The following is a 19,111-nucleotide window of genomic DNA, read 5'->3' as shown; positions in this document are numbered from 1 at the left end:
GAGTTGTGCTCTGTCATTCTGGGTGTTCTCTTTGTTTGTTTCTGGAGTACACAGAACTCATCTAGAAAGTGGGAGAGAGGAAATGTGAATTCTCCTTCTCCTTCCCCTTCACTGGGAATATTTATTTTTGCCTGGTGAGGAAGAAGCGTAAACTGCATAGGTTTATATATGCAGCCCAGCTGCTCTGAACTAAAAGACACTAATTTTAAATTTAACTAAGTTAAAGTGTACTCTCTTCCATTTCACCCCATTGTTCCTGCTTTTTGGTCACAATTAAAGCACTAATTTTCCGACATCACAGACACCAAACATCTGCTTTCATAAGGCTGCAGGAAAAAATGTGGCTGGTCTTACATTGACCAAGATGTGATTTAGGCTGTATGCACAGCATTCAAAGCATATAAAATGCCCCCCTCCCCCCCCAAAAAAAGCATCCTGGAAACTGTAGTTATTTAAGGGTGCTAGGCATTGTGCGCTGTGAAGGTTAAACTACAGTTCCCAGAATGCTTTGGGGGAAGTCATGTGCTTTAAATGTATGGAATGTAGGCAGCCTGAGACTGGGGAACTACTGCCTCCAATTTGATGTGTGAGTTACAAGAGATGGCAAGGCAAGGATGAGGAGGGAGAATGCTGCTTTATGGGCACCATGGTTCTTTTCCTCTGAGCCAGCACTAACCTCCAGGAGAAGTACCATATTTTCAAAGAGAAATGCTTTTCATGATCTGCTGTCTCTTAAACAGCATGTTCTCGATTGACTTCAGAGGCCTCTTGCAGCAGATTCCTCACCAATGTATATCCGTGATTGATTTTGGCGACTTCTTTTGCAGATATGTAAACACGTCATTGGGAAAGATGTAAAAATAACTGTACTGGACCTGAGGTGATGTGGATGGGAAAACAAACCACCTCAAAAACAGCTGCCCAAAGGAGAACATGGCTGCCAGATTTTCCTACAGTGTTTTCCAAAAGTTACTGACATTTTATATTTGTACATTTTAGATTTAATAATTTGATATTTATTGCCCTTTCCCATTTTGAGGTTATTTTGTTGTTCTGTCATGATAGAGTTCATGGTGGCATTCAATCAGGATATGTTATTATGCTGAAATATTATGAAAATAAAGTGGACTTGAAACAGCGACAGTGATGGAACATTTGCAGCGCATCTGAATTTTCTGTCTTAGATTCCATGACTTTTGTGAACTGCAGTTTTTCAGCTGAGTAAGAACAACTGGAGGTGTTTTTATTAAGAAAAAATGCAAGCACCCAACTGGTAGCATGTTTACAATTTATTCTATCCCCTCCCCACCCCCAAAATACACAGAATCTAATTGGAAACATAGCCAGAGCCATTGTTATTAATATAAGTGGAATGGAGTTATAAAAACATTGCTATTCCTGAATATATTCACAGTAATGTGCTCGGGGAGAGAGGAAAGGAGAGAGAGGGGGGAAAAAATAGGAAAGAGAGAAGCAGTTTAAAAGCATTTGCGGTGAACAATAGATGGACCAGCTTCATCATATTCTTGTTTGCTGATCCACATTTGCTGGAAGGTGGAAAGAGAAGCAAGGATTGAACCACCAATCCAAACGGAGTACTTGCGTTCAGGGGGAGCAATAATCTGCACAAAAGAGAAATGGAAGGATGTAGCTAAAATGCTGTATGCAATGATAAAATAAACTGCATGAAGAAATTTAATTCAGTGGAGTGATGCAAGCCATTCCTATGGCAAAAAGGGGTAAACAAAAGAGTTTTATCTGTCCACACTTGTGTATCTGACACAAGCAGGTAAGAGCTGCTTCTAAAGTCTTCCTATCTAAAGGAGTGCTTATGCAATCATTTTTGACAGGAGAAAAGTAAACACTGGGGTTTTTTTCACCTGGGGCAATTCAGTATTCTTGCAAAAGCACTCTTACATGATCAGATTTATATTTTGCCCCGTTTTTAAAGGCACTTTAAATTGGGTGGGTGATTTCCTGCAAAACCTTGGGGAAGATCACCAGAATACTTACAGGAGCTTAACCATGGTATCATCAGGAAATAATCTAATTATATTTTGTTGCAAGACGTTTTTTTAAATGGTGTAAACTCGCCCTAGAATCACTGTGCTGCTGGGAATCCCCTCTGCTTGGTCTTCTACTTTCTTCAGTTCCTGTCTTTCCCTAGATTGGCTTGGGAGTGGGATAAGTTGTTTAGTTAGCTTTAATCTTTTCTGCGTCAAGATTTTATTAAGGGCTTTACATATCCCTGTCTGGCTTATCTTAGTTACATTAAAATATGTAAGCTAGCTAGTCACCTTAAAATATGCTGGCCTACTTTGCCACTATAAATTAGATAATAATCAAATAATGCAGTACCTTGATTTTCATAGTGCTGGGTGCCAGGGCAGTGATCTCCTTTTGCATTCGGTCTGCAATGCCAGGGTACATAGTGGTTCCACCAGATAGTACATTGTTTGCATAGAGATCTTTCCTGATATCAATGTCACACTTCATGATGCTGTTATAGGTGGTTTCATGAATGCCAGCAGATTCCATGCCTGTGATGGTTGAGAAATTATTTATTTAAAATATATTTGCCTTGGCTTTCCAACTTTGAGCTGCCTTCCAAGTGTGGATTATAGTCAAGTGTTAAAATACATCCATTATAATAATTAGGAACATGGCAATCAGAAAGAAAACAGGACCAGAAACAATTGATAAACTTGCATGCAACAACAAAATCATAAATTCAAAATGCACCCGCTGTCAAGGCCTCGGAGAATGAAATAGTTTTAAATTGGTGCTATATATGTTAAGTGGCAGATGGATCTGCCTGGGGAGGGCATCCTAAAATTCTAACCATGCCTTAGGATAGTAGAATTGTGGGTGCCACAACTGAGAAGACTGAACCCAGTAGCCACCAACCTGTGAAGGTGTGGACAAGATGTTAGAATGAACCTTAATGAAATACAGTAGAACCTCGGTTCTTGAATGTCTCCATTGACAAACGTTTCGGAACCTGAACGCCGAAAACCCGGAAGTAACTGCTTCAGTTTTCAAATAATTTTCGGAAGCCAAACATACTACACGGCTTCCATTTTGAGTTTCCCTATTGAATTGAGGCTTCCGCTTTCAGTTTTCGAACGTTTCAGAAGTTGAACGGTCCTCCAGAACAGATTACATTTGAAAACCAAGGTACCACTGTAGCCTTAAACTAATTCAAGACTAAGAGAAATTGTTATTCAAAGCCTAGCATATAGAAGTCAGGTAATTGTGTGCACACTTAACTAGAAAAAAAACCCCAATATCTTGTGGCAGGTTGAAGTCAGGCAAAAGTTATTTGAAGTACAACAATTGGTTTCTTAAAATATTTCTTATAAAGGGAATGACAGAGCTGAAAAAAGAATAGAGGCACCTTTACAATTTTCAATGCAGGCTAAGAATTCCTAACACAGTTATTCAACATTTACAAATCCAGCTAGAGTTGGGCTTTTCAAAACATGTCAATTCATAGGTATATGAATTGACATTCAGAGACCTGGTCTGAATAGAGCTATTGGATTCTTGTCTCATTACACATGCTAAAGCTATTTTTGGTCATCTGAATACTATTCCTTGCTTTTTCCTTTAGGACTAATTGCAGTTATTAACAGTCGTCAACAGCTTTACCATTAAGTCAGTCACCCATCCCCTACTACCCTTCTGGAAAAAAACCATTCCACCCTCCCACTATATATAAGGGTCTGGTGACTTCTGTTTCAGTGTATCTCAAGAAGTGTGCATGCACACGAAAGCTTATACAGTACCCAGAACAAACTTAATTGGTCTCTTAAGCTGCTACTGGACAATTTTTTAAATTTTTTAATTTATTTCTACTGTGACAGACCAACACGGCTACCTACCTGAATCTAGAATTCACAGGTATGTAACTGCTTGGACCATCTCCCTGGCAAGGAATGCTGCTACTATATCCAAATTTGATTCTCAAACAACTCTTCCCAAATGTTACAGCTGCCAACAATAACATTCATTTACCCTAAGGCAGCAAGTTCACTTCGCTGTCTTAAGCCTTAGTTTATGCTATTTTTGTACACTTGTCAGGGAGCCAGCTCGTGACAAAACATGTCCAGGTTTTTACCACACCATGGGTGAAATGCCCCACATCACCTCTAGCATATAAAGCAAATCATAGTGAAGTGAACTGAGTGATGGGTGTTCAAGGATCGTTGGTTGTGTTGGCATAGAAGCAGTTATGGAAACCTATAGCCCCCGAGAGGAAGTTGGACTCCAACTTTCATCAGCTCAGCATCCATTATCATTACCAGGGATGATGGGAGTTGTAGTCTAATGACATCCTGAGGACCACTTGTTCTCCATTTTTATTAACCAAGTAGGTATAGCCATTTAGAGTGAGGTGACTGAATTTCTTGCAGGTGTATAATAATATAATTGGCCAATAAACAGTGTAAGTTATCTTACCAATGAAAGAGGGCTGGAAGAGTGTCTCTGGGCAGCGGAAACGTTCGTTCCCTATTGTGATCACCTGACCATCAGGCAGCTCATAGCTTTTTTCCAAGGATGATGAAGAAGCAGCCGTGGCCATCTCATTTTCAAAGTCCAGGGCAACATAGCAAAGTTTCTCCTTGATGTCACGGACAATTTCACGTTCAGCTGCAGATGGGATTCAAAGCAAAGATTTGTGTTTAAATTACAAACAGTACTGTGTAAATCACACTATTTCAGCGATCAAAGAATGATTGATTGATCTTACTCGGCTACGAGTGATCGCCAAAGAATTTTGGCAATCAAAAAAAGGAACTGTTTTGCTTATCTTTAGTTCAGTATTATTCATGATAATGAAACAGGACTCTTGCTTTGCTTTTAAAATTGCAATGTTCTGCATTCAAAATAAATAAATACACGTCTCAACAGGAAGCCCCCAAATGTGATGAATTTGCAAAACATTTTGGGCCAGATTGAACTAGCAGGAGCCAACACTAGCAGAATAGGGCTTTCACCCGCCTCCCATCTGTCCCCACATCACATCCAGGGGGTCAGGAGACATAGTGCTAGGCAAGACGTGTTAATAGAAAAACTTGTTCACCATTACTGAAAGCAGCCATGTGTCTGTAAAGCTCCTAAAAGTATGTTCAGCGAATCTCAATCCTAAGTATTTCTCTTACCAGTAGTAACGAATGAGTAGCCACGTTCTGTCAGGATTTTCATGAGGTAGTCGGTAAGGTCACGGCCGGCTAAATCCAGGCGCATGATGGCATGAGGCAGTGCATAGCCTTCATAGATTGGCACATTGTGGGTTACACCATCCCCAGAGTCAAGCACAATCCCTAGATACAACAGAAAACGGGCAGAATTTATCCTGATATCTATGTACTCTTCTTCCTTTTCACAAATCCAAAAGCTCCCATCACTTTCTTACCTGTTGTACGTCCAGAAGCATAGAGGGACAAAACTGCCTGAATAGCAACATACATAGCTGGGACGTTGAAAGTCTCGAACATAATCTGAAAAGTAATTAACAAACAAACAAAATGAAAGTATTGGGTTTGTGCTATCATCTTTGTTACTCCATGCAATAGGGTCGTAACCATTAATTACCAACAGCACATAATTTAAATGATTTCCACAGTCCTAATCAATGCACCCAGAACCTTCAAATACAGCAGGCTCCACAACTGGATCAATAGAACTCATGACTAACAACAGAAGTTTCCGTTAATTTAGAGAGGGTTAATGTATAACATGACATCTTTTCTAAGGAAATAAAAATCAGTACTATGCGGCTAGGGTATGTTTACAAACCTAAGCTGGATTAATAGTCACTTCCATTCCTTAGAAAATTACAGTTCTCAGGAAACCAGGGTAGTTGAAATGGGTTTCACACCAATATATATGTGGTGCCATGAAATATTCACAACATGAACTGAAATCCCACCATTCAATGAAAAGTAAGAGTTAATCCTTTTATTGTCCTGAAGTACAGAGTCCAATACAGATAAAGGCCACTTACAAACTCAGAAGAAAGAACCACCAAAACCAGTGTATAACCCACATCAACAATCAGAAATACAGCTGGCATCTACACCGTATAGAACTTTAATGAAGAAATACATAAATATATAGTAATTCAATGACCTTAATGCTAAGAAAAGGCTGTTTACCTGTGTCATTTTCTCTCGGTTAGCTTTGGGGTTCAAAGGTGCCTCTGTAAGCAGAGTTGGATGTTCTTCAGGGGCAACGCGCAGCTCATTGTAGAAAGAGTGGTGCCAAATCTGTATTAATAAAAAGCAAAGTGATTTTTTATTATAATAAACAGCCACAGGCCACCACCCCACCTTGACAATATTTCTGAAGCTCCAGTAGCTGTAGAACTCTTATGAGACATTAGAACTGAATGTTTTAGACTGCAAGTGCTATATCTCCATAGTTTCACCCATGTCAGTCCAGGTAACCTCTTCTACATCAAGGGTAGGCAGATTTTAGGCTTGGATAATTTACTAGACCCTCGTGGCTCAAGAAGGCAGACATAGCATTGTGGACCAAGGTATTCCTGGGCACTGTGGCATTTGCCCATTCCTTGTGATTATGTTTGTACAGGGGGATGGGAATGGTTAATGTAGATTGACCAATGAGAAAGCCTACCTGCTTTTGAGGCTCAGCCCAGGGATTTTACCATTGGAAGATAGGAGAGTCAGAGAAAGCTAGTAAAAGATGAATATAGCAGTTGTGACAGAGTGAGAGACAGGGATAGAACTGAGAAAGAAGTGTGTGACAGTGTGAGATAGTGCCACATCTAGTTAAGGGCGCGCATTTGAGAAACCATTCTGAACATATTTAAAACTTGTTTGTTCTTCAATAAACTTTAATCTTCATTGTTGACTTTACAACCTGACTGAGACGCAGTATTTCACCAGAAGAAACCTGGTTGGTGGCAGCAGAAGAATAAAGCAGTGGTGTACAGGTCAATAGTCCGTGAAACGACTGGGGGCTCTGCACGAAGGCCACAGGCACATGCTTTCAGTAAAAAAACTGGAGCTTGCACACAAATCTGTTCCCACACAAATAATCCTGTCCCCCCCCCCAAGCTTTCAGCAGCCTAATACAGGAGGTGGGGAAAACACTTTAATCATCACAATTTTCAAACCATTCCAAATCCCATTCTACTCCTCTACCCACTCTTGATCTATATCTTCTGCCCATGTGGCTAAGAGGACCGCATAATTCCGTCCCAAACTAGCAATGTCTGATTCAGAACTTTGAGAGGGGGTGGTGTCACCTATGTGAATGCAATATTCATCGCAGCTGCAATGACTGAGAGCAATGAGGAGAAACAGCTCTCAATAAGCCCAATGTGAGTAAGGATAACCTCCATGGGCAGAAGATGTATACATTACCAGCAGTGGTGGAGAAGCACCCACGCCCACTCCAGATAAAGGAAGCCCTAGCCACCACTTTCCAGAACTTGTTAATTGCATTTCCTTTCTGTGACTTCTTAATTAGTCTCTATGTAGTTCCAAATCATAGCAGCAAATATGCATTCTTGTGACGTCCTTACTGGAACACCAAACACCATGAACTTACTGGGGAAAAAATTTAAATCCCAATAGCAGAAGATATGCAGATTGTTCTCACCAAAAAAACACAGGCAAATCACAACTTTCTCCCGTCCCCCAAAAAGAGCAAAAATCCCTGCTTCTACTTATCATTCATTTTGCATTATATTCTATTTTAATTTGTGGTTTCAATACCTTCTCCATATCATCCCAGTTTGTGATGATTCCATGCTCTATTGGATATTTCAAGGTCAGGATCCCTCTCTTGCTTTGGGCTTCGTCTCCTACATAGCTATCTTTCTGGCCCATCCCTACCATCACGCCCTAAGTAAGAGAGGGAGAAAAGGTGACGGTGACAACAGGCTCATAAGAAAGCAATGTAACAAAGCAAACAAGATGGCCCATACCTTCTATCTTATTTTTAAATAAAAGGTTGAGGAACCAGCCTTCATTGTTTCCCCACCGAGCATAACTATAACAAACGTAATAGGAAAAAAGTGGCCAATGGAATAGAAACATAGGAAAGCTGTTTTATTTTGGCTCAGATTATTGGTCCCTTTGGCTCAGTGTCACCTACACAGATGGAGTGCAGCTTGCCAGAGTCTTGGGCAGGGATCTGACCCAATAATAGTGCTTCCTCAAACCCTTGCATCCAGAGACTGGACCTTCTGCATGCAAAGAATATGCCCCTCAAGTTCTGCATCTTGTTCTCACCGTGGCCAGCCAGATGGGAAGCCTATAAGCAGGACCCAAGCTTAACAGCACTCTTCCCTCTTGTGATTTTCAGCAACCAGTATTCAGGGACATACCACCTCTGACAGTAGAGGCAGAACATAGGCATTGTGGCTAGCAGCTACTGGTAGCCTTATCCTCCATGAATTGGTCTAATCTTCTTTTGAAGTCATCCAAGTTGATGGCCATCTTTACTCCTGGTACATGCTATAAATATGAGTGAACAGCCATCTAGTGGCAAATATTGGACAGCACACTCTTCTCAAGTGCTCCACTTCCATGGCTCACATTTACAGTCTGATCCTCAACCATGTTTACTTGGAAGTAAGCCTCAGGTATTTCAGTTGGATTTGCTTCCAGATAAATAGTATTGCAGCTTTGACGGGGGGGGGGGGGGAGTCATTTTTTAGAAGTGTGTTATAATAGCTATCTTGGTGGACTTGAATACGTGCATTTTCCATTCTTGTTGGGTCACAATGATTATTTGATACAGTTCCATTTATCTGACATGCAGAGACTGGACACACAAGGGCCCCCCAACTCAGGTCTATAGCTTATGGATATCTCAGCAGTTTCAGGATCATTTTAGGCTCTGAATCTGAAGTTTAATGACATGGCTACTTAAAGTGCATTACTGATGGATGTAATCCGTTTAGCTTGTTCTGTGATGCTTCCACAGTGCTATCACATTATTGCTGTCTGGAGAGGCTGTAGTGGAACAGAAGTGAAACAAAAGAAACCAGAACATTTGTGGTATAAAAAGTTACTGGATTTCGCAGGAAGTTGTGGGATATGCACTGACTAAAAAGGAAGAAGTGTGGCTACCCCAAAGCATGTAAAGCTACAAACAGTGTTAAAAGCAGGACTGTATATTATTGCCCTCATAAAATCATGAGCACAAATCATCATGAATGTGCAATAAAAATGACATCCTGAGGGGCCCTTAGTAAGAGGTATCTGACTAGTGATATTTGATTTGCTATGATTACTTGATATTTGTCCCCCCCCCGACTTTCTTAAAACTCATCTCTATAGCAATCTATGGTTAGTCTACCAGCCTACAAGATGTTCTAAATTAGTCAACTGATTAGTCAATTTTATTAGTCAATTCTACTTGTTGATCAAAGTTCTCCCATTCTACCTCAGCAAACACAAAACCGAAAAGCACTGTTGAATGCACATTGAGTAGTTATTATTTTCCCAAAATTATAGAAACTGGCCGAGGAAATAGGGTTGCCAGCCTCTGGTGAAAGTTTGCTCTCTTCCAATATGGCTGCTCAAGAGTTTAAACTGCATTTTAAATCGGACCACAACATGCTACATGGCAAAGCTCTATTGGCATCAACAGGACTGATCTAAAAGAAATTGGATAAGGACTGTGGCATTGTAAAGGGAGTGTGTGTGGGGGGGGGGACAAAACTCTTCCTTTCGAGGTCCATGTTATTATTGCTAATGAATCCTTTGGCTTCTGTACCAAGCAGTTTTTCAGTAGCTGAATCAGTTATTCACCTGGTGCCTGGGACGTCCCACAATGGATGGAAAAACTGCTCTCGGAGCATCATCCCCAGCAAAGCCAGCCTTACACAGTCCTGAGCCATTGTCACAAACCAGTGCGGTGCTGTCCTCTTCCTCACACATCTTCTATAGCAACTTTCTCAGACCTTCCACACAAGTACAGACCTATAAAGAGAACAGAGAAGTCTCAATGTAATAAAAGAAAACATTCCCAGGAGCGGTGGTGGTGGTTGGGGGCAGGGGAAGGCTAGCTTCGAGAGTTAACGGGGTCTGGCTCCAATTAGAAGAAACTTTGTAAAAGTAGCAAAAAGGGAATCCCTGTCACCTCTCTCAATTGTCCTGACATGTCCTGACATTGTCCACAGCAATTCATGACTTAAAAAGTGGTGGCCTTTGGGACTTGTGGGCTTCCGAAGGGCCACTGCCATTGTAATTGCCTTGAAAGTAGCCCCAATGGCCAACACTCTTCTGCCCTGCAATGTTTCTGGATGACAAAGGGGTGAGAAGGAGGGAGATACTCTAATCCTCTCTGCTACCATCTCCATCCTTGATGGAGGAGGATGTCAGAGAAGATGCTGTGTGAGTGGCGCCCATACTGACTGTGTGCACCCTCAGCCACTCTACAGCTGGGGGGAGGCAGGGGACATCTTGTCACACACCCCCAGAGTGGTACCCAGGGTCACCCGCCCCTTCCGCCCCCCACTTCGTACGCCTCTGCCCACTGAGCCAGAAGCGGTTTAGTCATGCTGGCCACATGACCTGGAAAGCTGTCTGTGGACAAACGCTGGCTCCCTCGGCCTGAAAGCGAGATGAGCGCCACAACCCCATAGTCGCCTTTGACTGGACTTAACAATCCAGGGGTCCTTTACCTTTACTATTTTACCCCCCGCTCCCCCATGATGCAGTGGGAGTGAAGATAAAGCCACAGAATGTGGCTATTAGGTACAGAATTCACCCTCCTAAGAATCTGAGCTTACTTTTCTTAAAAAGCAAATGTTTCTTATCGTAATAGTGACAATATAATTCTTACTTAAATTTTTATCCCATCATTTCTCTAAGGGTTTCAGAAGGGGTGTGTGTGTGTGTGTTTGTGTAGGGTTTGGATGTGAGATTTCAGTTTGATTTAGTACAGAGTACAAGCAGTTCTGCTAGTCATGAGGAAACTCAAGTGTAACTTAACCCAACCTAATACTGTTATCCGGTTTCTTAATTAAGGCCTGCGGTGCTGGATTTTAACAAGGCAGATAAGATCAAGCACTGCAGGCCTTAATTAAGAAACTAGAAGCACTTAGACTTCCGGATTAGCGCCTCCAGCAATGGCGGATTTCCTCTAATCTGGAGGAATCCGCTCCTTGAAAATCAGGGTCTGGACCGCCACGGCGAGGCAGAGACCCACTAAAAACCACGGGCGGGAGAAGCCTGTGGACCTGGGATTCAGCTGGCACCTTTTGTGCCTCCCCTACTCGCGGGGAAACCCGGTTTCAGGGATCCGGAGCGACGTGGGGTGAGCGGCGCGGTGCTTCGAATCGACCACTTTTTTCAAGGAGTGAAGCCGCATTGCTGTTGCTGGAGAGCGCTGACTTTTTCCTGTGGACAATTGGACTTTAAACAACTACTTGTAAGTAGAACGGAAAATTGGATATTTAAACATCGTAATTCGGCACTGAAACGGGAAGGTTCTAAGCAGGAAGTCTGCCTTCCGTTTTGTAAATAGATCAAAGCAAAGACGTTGCAAGCTAAAGTCTGGGAAAAGCCTTTTGTAAAGGATTAAACTTTCATCATTTAAAAATACTAAACCCCCCTTGGAAGCAGGAGAAGAGGGGGGAATTTTTGGACTGTTTAAGCCTGCAGGAGAGAGAGTTAAGAGAGATAAATCACCACCGTTTTGAACCTGGGACTGGGCTATCAGCAAGACTGATGGTTTGAGAAAACTCATTGACTGTGAATAGAGCATATGCTGACAGATAGCTATATAAGAGATATACATTGTTTCCATTGCTTTCCTCTGCATTTAAAAAGGAGAAAAAGTAACTGAAAATTGAAAATTAACTTTGTTGCTCGACTTGTGTCTAAAAGGACAGATACAAATAGAAACTGTTTCCTCTAGAGGGAGCCTTTGTAACTGCTGCAGGAGTGGAGTGGAGCTGGGGAATTTCCCAGCCGTAGAGTCAAAGACGTGAGAAATATAGTGACCTTGGACAAGAATGTCAAAACAAGAAGCCCTAGTGAATGCATTTTGCAAGATAAGTGCTTTACTGGAACAACTTCATGAGAAGACGGATGTGATGATTACTAAAATTGACCAGCTGGGACAAAAAACAACCGATTTTGGACAAAAAGTGAACATTTGTACAGAAAATCTTCGGGCATTGACTCAGGAACCCAGTTCGAAATGGCAAGCTGTGGAGAAGATGAAGGAAAAAGCTGCTTTTAAATCTCAAGCAATACAAGTGGAGGTCTCGTCTTCTCAGAGACAATTTGATGGATTTAAGCCGAAGCCCTGTGTGATTGATTTTGAAAGTCAGATTTGGAGAGAGGGTGTCCTGCCTGAATCGGAGAAGGAAAGTTGGACAGACTCCCTTATGAAGGGACGCTCTGGACTTTGTGATTTGGATCTGGGTCAGGGAGAGATTGGAGTTGTGGAGGCCTTTAGCCTCGAAGGGACTTTGGAATATGTCCTGAAACACCTTTTGGATTTTGGTTCTGATTATGGAGTATGGGCTAACCTGTTAAGAAGGAATAAAGGAACTGTCAAGATGGAGTTCCCCCGGGATCTACTCCACGGTACCAAAGGAAGGAAACTAAGAACAAGCTCAGCAGAAGATAAAGTAAAGTCTATGTATGCATATGAAGAAGATCTGCAGAAGGGACATGGAAATGAGCTAAGAGCCTCAGACAGAAGATCACCAGGTTGATGGGCTATATAGAACTGATAGAAAAGACTGACAGAATCCGAGACCAGGGAGAAGAGACAGTGGAAGAAGATTGGATTTTTTTTAAAAAAAAAAATCTATTTAGAGAAATGTTGTAAAATTAATGAACGTTAGGAAATGTTGGAATGAAATTACATGACTTTAGTAGAAACACTATAAGGAGTTAAGTATAAATAAATTTTAAGGGTTTGATGGTAAAATAATGTTAAAATAAATCAAGATAATTAAATGACAGAAAGCAGTGAAAGAGGGAAAGGATTTGCTGATATAGTCAATAACTGGAATACAAAAAAGGGAGGTGTGAGGAGGTCAAGGAAATAAGTTAATGAAAGATAAGGATAAATATTGGATGTGTTTTTAATTGGTTTTGTTTTTTTCGTGTTTTGATGTATTGTGTTTTTTGATCTTTTTATGTATTGATTTTTGTTCTTTTTTCTTCTCTCTTCTTTTTCTTGTGCTTTTTCTTTTTGTGTAACTTTGAAACTCCTAATAAACATTATTTATTTTTTTTTAAAAAAAGAAACTAGAAGCACTTGATGTTCTCATCATGAGAGCAGCAGCATGAAAGCTCGAACTGGTGAAGGTAAAAATGAGTTGTCTAGCATGAATACAATGAACATAGGCTCTAAATGCCTCTTAGGAACAAAGAATGACATTTCCTGTGCCTTTCCATTGGTATCTGCTGTCACTAATATTTAGTTCATTTTCTTCCAATGTGGAATTCAAGGTGAAGCATTTGGGATTCTCAGGTGGCCTCCCATCCAGTCCCAAACATACAAGATGGTGCCCTCATGTGCCCTCAGAACACACCCTGGGACTCAGAAATGGGAACTGTGAGGCAGTGTTCAAAGGAAATGCTTTGTGAGCCAGTGAGCCTTTGCTTTGGGTGTGAGAGGGAACCAAATTCAAATGCCTTCTCAACCTGGGATGAGAGATCTTTAAGGAAATGTTTATACCAAAATACAAATACAGAGAGAGGCCACTTCTATACACATCACACAGGGGAAACCTGAGGTTGTCCCAAAATGAGTGAGCTCAGCAAACAGCTCCTGCTAACCTTAGCTCTTCCCTGGGTGGTAATAAACCCACATTTGCAAATCTATATCTGTCACATTTACATTTTGCATTTTTAAAGGTCCACCTCAAAGAACGTGATGTGTCAAATCACTCTTTGTCTCATCAGTCCAGGTTACTTCACATAAAAAGTGGATGAGGGTATAATATAGTTCATCTGAAACGCTCAGGGAGGGGTGGGAATTAAACCATAAATTTAAAACAACAAGTAGAAGATGACTTTTTATATTTAGTTTTACTGAAAAGAAATGTTTAATAGCACATATTTTGGGGAGCTAGTGGCTATATATACTTGAGCATTTTACTCCAAAGCACAGAGGAAACCTTACCTAACTTGAGTGCCTCTAGCTAGCCTGTTTGGAACAAACGATTTCCTAATTAGGAAACAAAGTCTTTCAAATGTCTGTTTTTGGAACAGAGCTGGAGAGGTCAAGGGTGGTTTGCTCAAACTCAAGCCAACTGAGCCAAAAATCCTAAGAGGGAGGGGGGAAGGCGGAATGCTGCATTTCTGCCTGAGCAGGGTGAACTCTAAATGAAAACCATATTTAGTAACTAGGATAAATTCAAGCAGATTTTAACATGTGTCTTCTAGTGACAGAGAAGCAAGCAGTGCTCTAAGGCCCCTGGGATGCTCCAGAGTGCTAAGGTGATAACTGCAGCTGCTAATGTAACCCAGAAACCTGCAACAAACCCATTGTGTGCATCTCTCATGAGCAATCCTATGCATGTTTACTAAGAAATTAAACCCCAGTACATCTAATGGGGTTTATACATAGGATTGTCTTTTAATAGTTTAATCCTATGGATGTCAATTGAGAAGTAAGCCCTGCTGAGTTCAAAGGGACTGCCTGCCAGCAAAAGCGTGACCAGCCTGAGGCTGCCTTCCCCAACCTGGTGCTCTCCAGCTGCTGTTGGACTACAAATCCCATCATCCCTGACCATTGGTGATGCTAAGTGGGGCTGATGGGATTTGTAGTCCAACATCATCTGGAGGGCAGTAGCACTTTGGGGAAAGCTGTCCTAAGATGTGCAATTGTCTGCTAATTCTTGCTTCTGGACAGAGCTAAAAGGCATCCCAGCATACCAGGTAAAAGGCAAATCTCATTGAAATATACTGTCTGCAGATTATGGCTTATTTAGATATTAGGAGAAGGAGGAGGATCCTTCTATTTTTCCCCACTTTCCAAACAAACAGGCTCACAATATGTCAAAGCTGTGCAAGTAAATATCTATAGTAATTATAAGTCGAAATGACAGAAATCAACACAAGGAGAATTTAAACAACACAACTCCGAGTGAAGATTTACTATCGCGGTCCCTTGCAGGTGCTAGACTGGGCTATAAAGAGAAGAGCTGCCCTCTAGAAAACCATGGAAGGAGTGGGCCATATGAAGCTCTTTCGGAAGGGAATTCTGCAGGGATGGTGTCACGATGGAGAAGGCCCTGGGCTTTTCTCCACTGGCCCCTCCTCACATACAAGCACTGGACTGCAGGTGGAAAGGGCACAAGCAGCTGGCCTGTCCTGATGACCTGCAGCCTCAATGCAGGCAAAGCTCAGGTGTGGGGGTGTCAGACACTGACAAAAAAACCCATGCAGGAAAAGCAAAAAATGGGCTTTCCCCAGTGAGTGAGTGGTGTGTGTGTGTGTATTCTAATAATTAAATGTCCAAATATATTATCATAGGCAGAGTTCAGCAAGTACATTATATACATGAGAAGAATGGCAACTGTATACTGAGGAAATGCTACAGTAAATATTGTGGTATGTCAACAAATGTTGGCCACTCCAGTTTGGATAGCTATGTTTTTGAGGCATGGAGAGGACCATGCTCAGAGCCAGTGTGACTGGAGGGATTCTAGTGCATGTACCCTCCACTGGCACAGGTCTACAAAAAGAGCATTGGACTACCCACAAGCCCCAACTGGGTATAGGGCATCCATGAGAACCTAGGCTGCAGCTATTATTAGGAGAATAAGATGCAAAATGGGACAAAGAACAGAAAGAAGATAGGATTTCAACAGTTGTTTATTGCATGACAAGCCACACCTGTTGAATATCCCACTTCTATGCAACTTGCAGAACCATGTCCTCTTTTGCATCTAGCCCCCCTGGATTATGCTTTTTTGCAGCATTTACATTCTATAATTTAATTTACCCTTGTTAGTTAACATCAACACTTACACAGAACAAGGGACAGAGTGAAGTTATGACTCACTAGAGTTTTAATTTTGTGCTTTTATGCTTGCATCTAAGTAATTTTCTCTAGGCACTACTTAGGAGTAATAGCAGCACTTGGAGTAGTAATAGTAATTTTATTTATGCAGCACTATCAATGTATATAAATGGCACTTTACACCACGACATAAGCAAAACACAAGTTTCTGCTACAGATCTCCTCTTGCTCCGAACTTAAGGCCATGACTAGAAGTGAATGCATATGATTTCCATTTGGCAAAACAACTGAAAGGGTTCCATGTGAAAATGTGCGCACACACACATTCAATTAGGTCTCAATCCACCAGTTCATTCCAAGCTTGAGAATCCCAGTGAGGGTGTGAAAAGAACCTATCAAAAACCTGAAGTGGGAAATCCCTTTCAGGTTCACAATGTACATATTCATGCAAAGCCTAATATCCACACAGCTTCTAAAGAGCAAGAACACACTAGGAACAAATCTGAATCATAACTGAGAGAGAGAGAGAGAGAGAGAGAGAGAGAGAGAGAGAGAGAGAGAGAGAGAGACCCTTTCCCAGCAAGGATGGTGCTTAAAGAGCAATGCAGCAGGAGAAATAAATACTCTGGCAGAAAGGCTTACAGAGGCTTAGCTATAAATGACATTGCTTATAAACATCATACCAGCTTCATCTTAGAAATGGAAATGCAAAAGTGAGGGTCAGAGAATAAGACAATGGCACAATCAAGACAAAATTACAGTATCCTTCTTTAAGCCCCACCAATTTCACTGGAAGAGTAAAGCATGTGCTTAAATCCTCTCATAAAAATAAATACTTAATTGGATCAGGACAAACAGCACAATCCAGTGCTTGTTTACTCAGATATAAATCCCACATCCAAGGATGTTTCCTTAGAATTGCGGCACAGTTACTTAGGATTAAACTCCACTAAGTTCAGACTGATTTACTTCCAAGTAAATGTGCAGTGCATCAGACAGCAGGAGCCCAACCTAAGGGTACATGGAACATCCCACTGAAGTAAAACAGCAAACACCAATTAAGCTCAATGGGCGTGGATTATTGCACATGTACTCATTTATTGTGTGATGAGCTCTCCTAGGCGCCACCAATATACTGGATTGAAACAGCAAAGAAAGTCTCTCTCTCTCCCCCCCCCCCTTTCTTTCTTTATCTAAACTCATCAGGCAAATCCTGAAATCACTTCTTTGGTTCCCTGCCTCTTACCTGTCAGCGCTTGGCTGGGGAGAGCTGTTCTGGGGTGGTGCACTGGCAAAGTGAACCTTTTCGGCTTATATAGCTCCTTGGCCTGTTCCCCTCCCACCAGCTTCCCAAACAAGGAGCAGAGCAGAGCTCCATCTCCATCTCTCTGTCAAACAGAGCCATATAGGGGCTTCTGCACAAAACTCTCTGATCTGGGTGGCCTCGCAGGGCCCTTGGTCTCCTCCAGTCTGCATTCCTTTCTGCTGTTCGCAAAGCAGGAGGGAGGTTTCAGCAGCACGGTAATATAAACACAGCTAAATTTCAGGATAGCCGCTGAAAGACTACTGGGGTAGCACACAAGTGACAGGCAGCTTCTGGCAAGGAGCGCATGTTTCAGTCATGCACCCCACAGCGTCCTTGTTAAAAAGCAGGCAGCTGACAAACAGGGCGTGAGGAGAGCTGCTACTGCCTGGATAGGAAAACGCCCTGCCGAGTTCCCTTTTCTCGTGGGATTTGGATCAAGAAATTCTCAGCTTGAAGAAGCTGAGTGTATAGGACTGCACCCCAAAAAGAATATATTTCAGCATTTCAGGGTCTGCATGTCTAACGTTACACGAACTGCAGCTACCAAATGCTGCTTAGCTGCACGCATATTAATTACTCAGTCTCACCTACCTCACAGGGTTCTTGCAAAGATAAAAGGTAAGGTGAGGATGGGAAAGTACGCAGCGTCCACAAACCATGTAGAGAGAAATAAACATGCACGAAGCCAAGGAAATACCCCCCACTCCAATTTCTTTAAATGCTTCATCAAATGCAAATACGTGCCCTCTTCCGCCACAATGTCATAAAATGACTTCCAGACGGAATATGAACTGGCGAAGCTTCCCCCAGAGTTGTATTTCCATACTAGATGTCACCTGCTGACATCTTTGAGCCTCAGGTGAAAACTGAGTGAAGGGTGGGCAACCAAAGGTGAGCAATCTATTCCAGAAGGAGCAAAATGTGTCCCCCATCAGAGTTGATACCCATCCCCTAACACCCCACACAGCCCAGTGTGCAGTGTTATTATATCATTCTTCATCATCATCATCATCATACTGCAGCACTTTACATGGCTACAATAATAGGTTTCTGTAGTAAATAAAACTTTTTAAAAAAAAAATGGCGCGCAGCTTTGTGAAGCAAAATCAGCTGCACTCCTCCAAAGGAAAATACGCACATGCTTTTGCTTTATAAGGCAAGGAAGCCAGCTGTGTGCATGCAAGGATCATTTTTGTGCTGAAATTGGGTGGTCCTGTTAAAAATGTATTTGTCTCCCTTCTGATTTAGAAAGTGTCGTGTCATTTTGCTAGCTGACAGGATTTCCAAATGCAGCTGCCTCACCATAAGTCACCAAGGTTCTTATTAAAACACGGCCAGAAGAGACACAGAACAGTTTGGGAGGGAGAGGGAGGGAGAGACTCTCCTAACAGCTTGATTTATTGCAACTGTCGTATAGTTTAGCGTGTCTGCAAAGCACAAATGCAAGGTGTATAAACGGAAACGTAGACTCTCTGACAAAAAGGAAGGAAGCCCAAGCTGCACTGCAGACTAGATACACATCCAGAGGAAGGTGCGGGGAGGGAGGGAAAGAGACAAACAGAAGTTTGTCTCAGACTTCCTCACTCCCATACCCTCCAACATTTCTCTGATGAAAATAGGGACGTCCCATTCCATAATGATAATTACACTATTTCTACCCCACACATCTTATTGGGTTGCCCCAGCACTCTGGGCAGCTTCCAACATATATAAAAAACATAATAATACATTAAACATTAAAAAAACTTCCCTATACAGGATTTCCTTCAGACAACTTAAGAGCTGGAGAACTCCATACCCCCCCAACATTTCTCCAATAAAAAT

General features: G+C 41.9%; 2 protein-coding genes across 3 annotated transcripts in view; one reads left to right on the top strand and one right to left on the bottom strand.

Moving 5' to 3' along the window:
- The window catches only part of STAMBPL1 (STAM binding protein like 1), a 28,460-nt gene extending 27,012 nt beyond the window's left edge, over nt 1-1,448 (top strand). For both annotated transcript variants that reach the window (XM_083443691.1, XM_083443692.1), the window contains exon 11: nt 828-1,448. In XM_083443691.1, coding sequence (XP_083299817.1) covers nt 828-884 — 57 coding nt within the window. In that variant the 3' untranslated portion in view covers nt 885-1,448. The remainder of the gene's footprint in view (nt 1-827) is intronic.
- ACTA2 (actin alpha 2, smooth muscle) lies at nt 1,275-17,381 on the bottom strand. The gene is made up of 9 exons (XM_083443748.1): nt 17,228-17,381; nt 9,795-9,965; nt 7,749-7,877; nt 6,162-6,272; nt 5,420-5,504; nt 5,166-5,327; nt 4,462-4,653; nt 2,359-2,540; nt 1,275-1,622 (listed from the first exon to the last, which is right to left on the bottom strand). The coding sequence occupies exons 2-9, from the start codon at nt 9,921-9,923 to the stop codon at nt 1,479-1,481; spliced, it is 1,134 nt and encodes a 377-aa protein (XP_083299874.1). The 5' UTR covers nt 9,924-9,965; nt 17,228-17,381; the 3' UTR covers nt 1,275-1,478.
- Between the last annotated feature and the right edge of the window lie 1,730 nt (nt 17,382-19,111).

This window comes from Podarcis tiliguerta, assembly GCF_965153285.1.
Source record: "Podarcis tiliguerta genome assembly, chromosome: 5".
Taxonomy (NCBI): Eukaryota; Metazoa; Chordata; class Lepidosauria; order Squamata; family Lacertidae; genus Podarcis; species Podarcis tiliguerta.
This window is presented reverse-complemented; position numbering and strand designations above follow the sequence as displayed.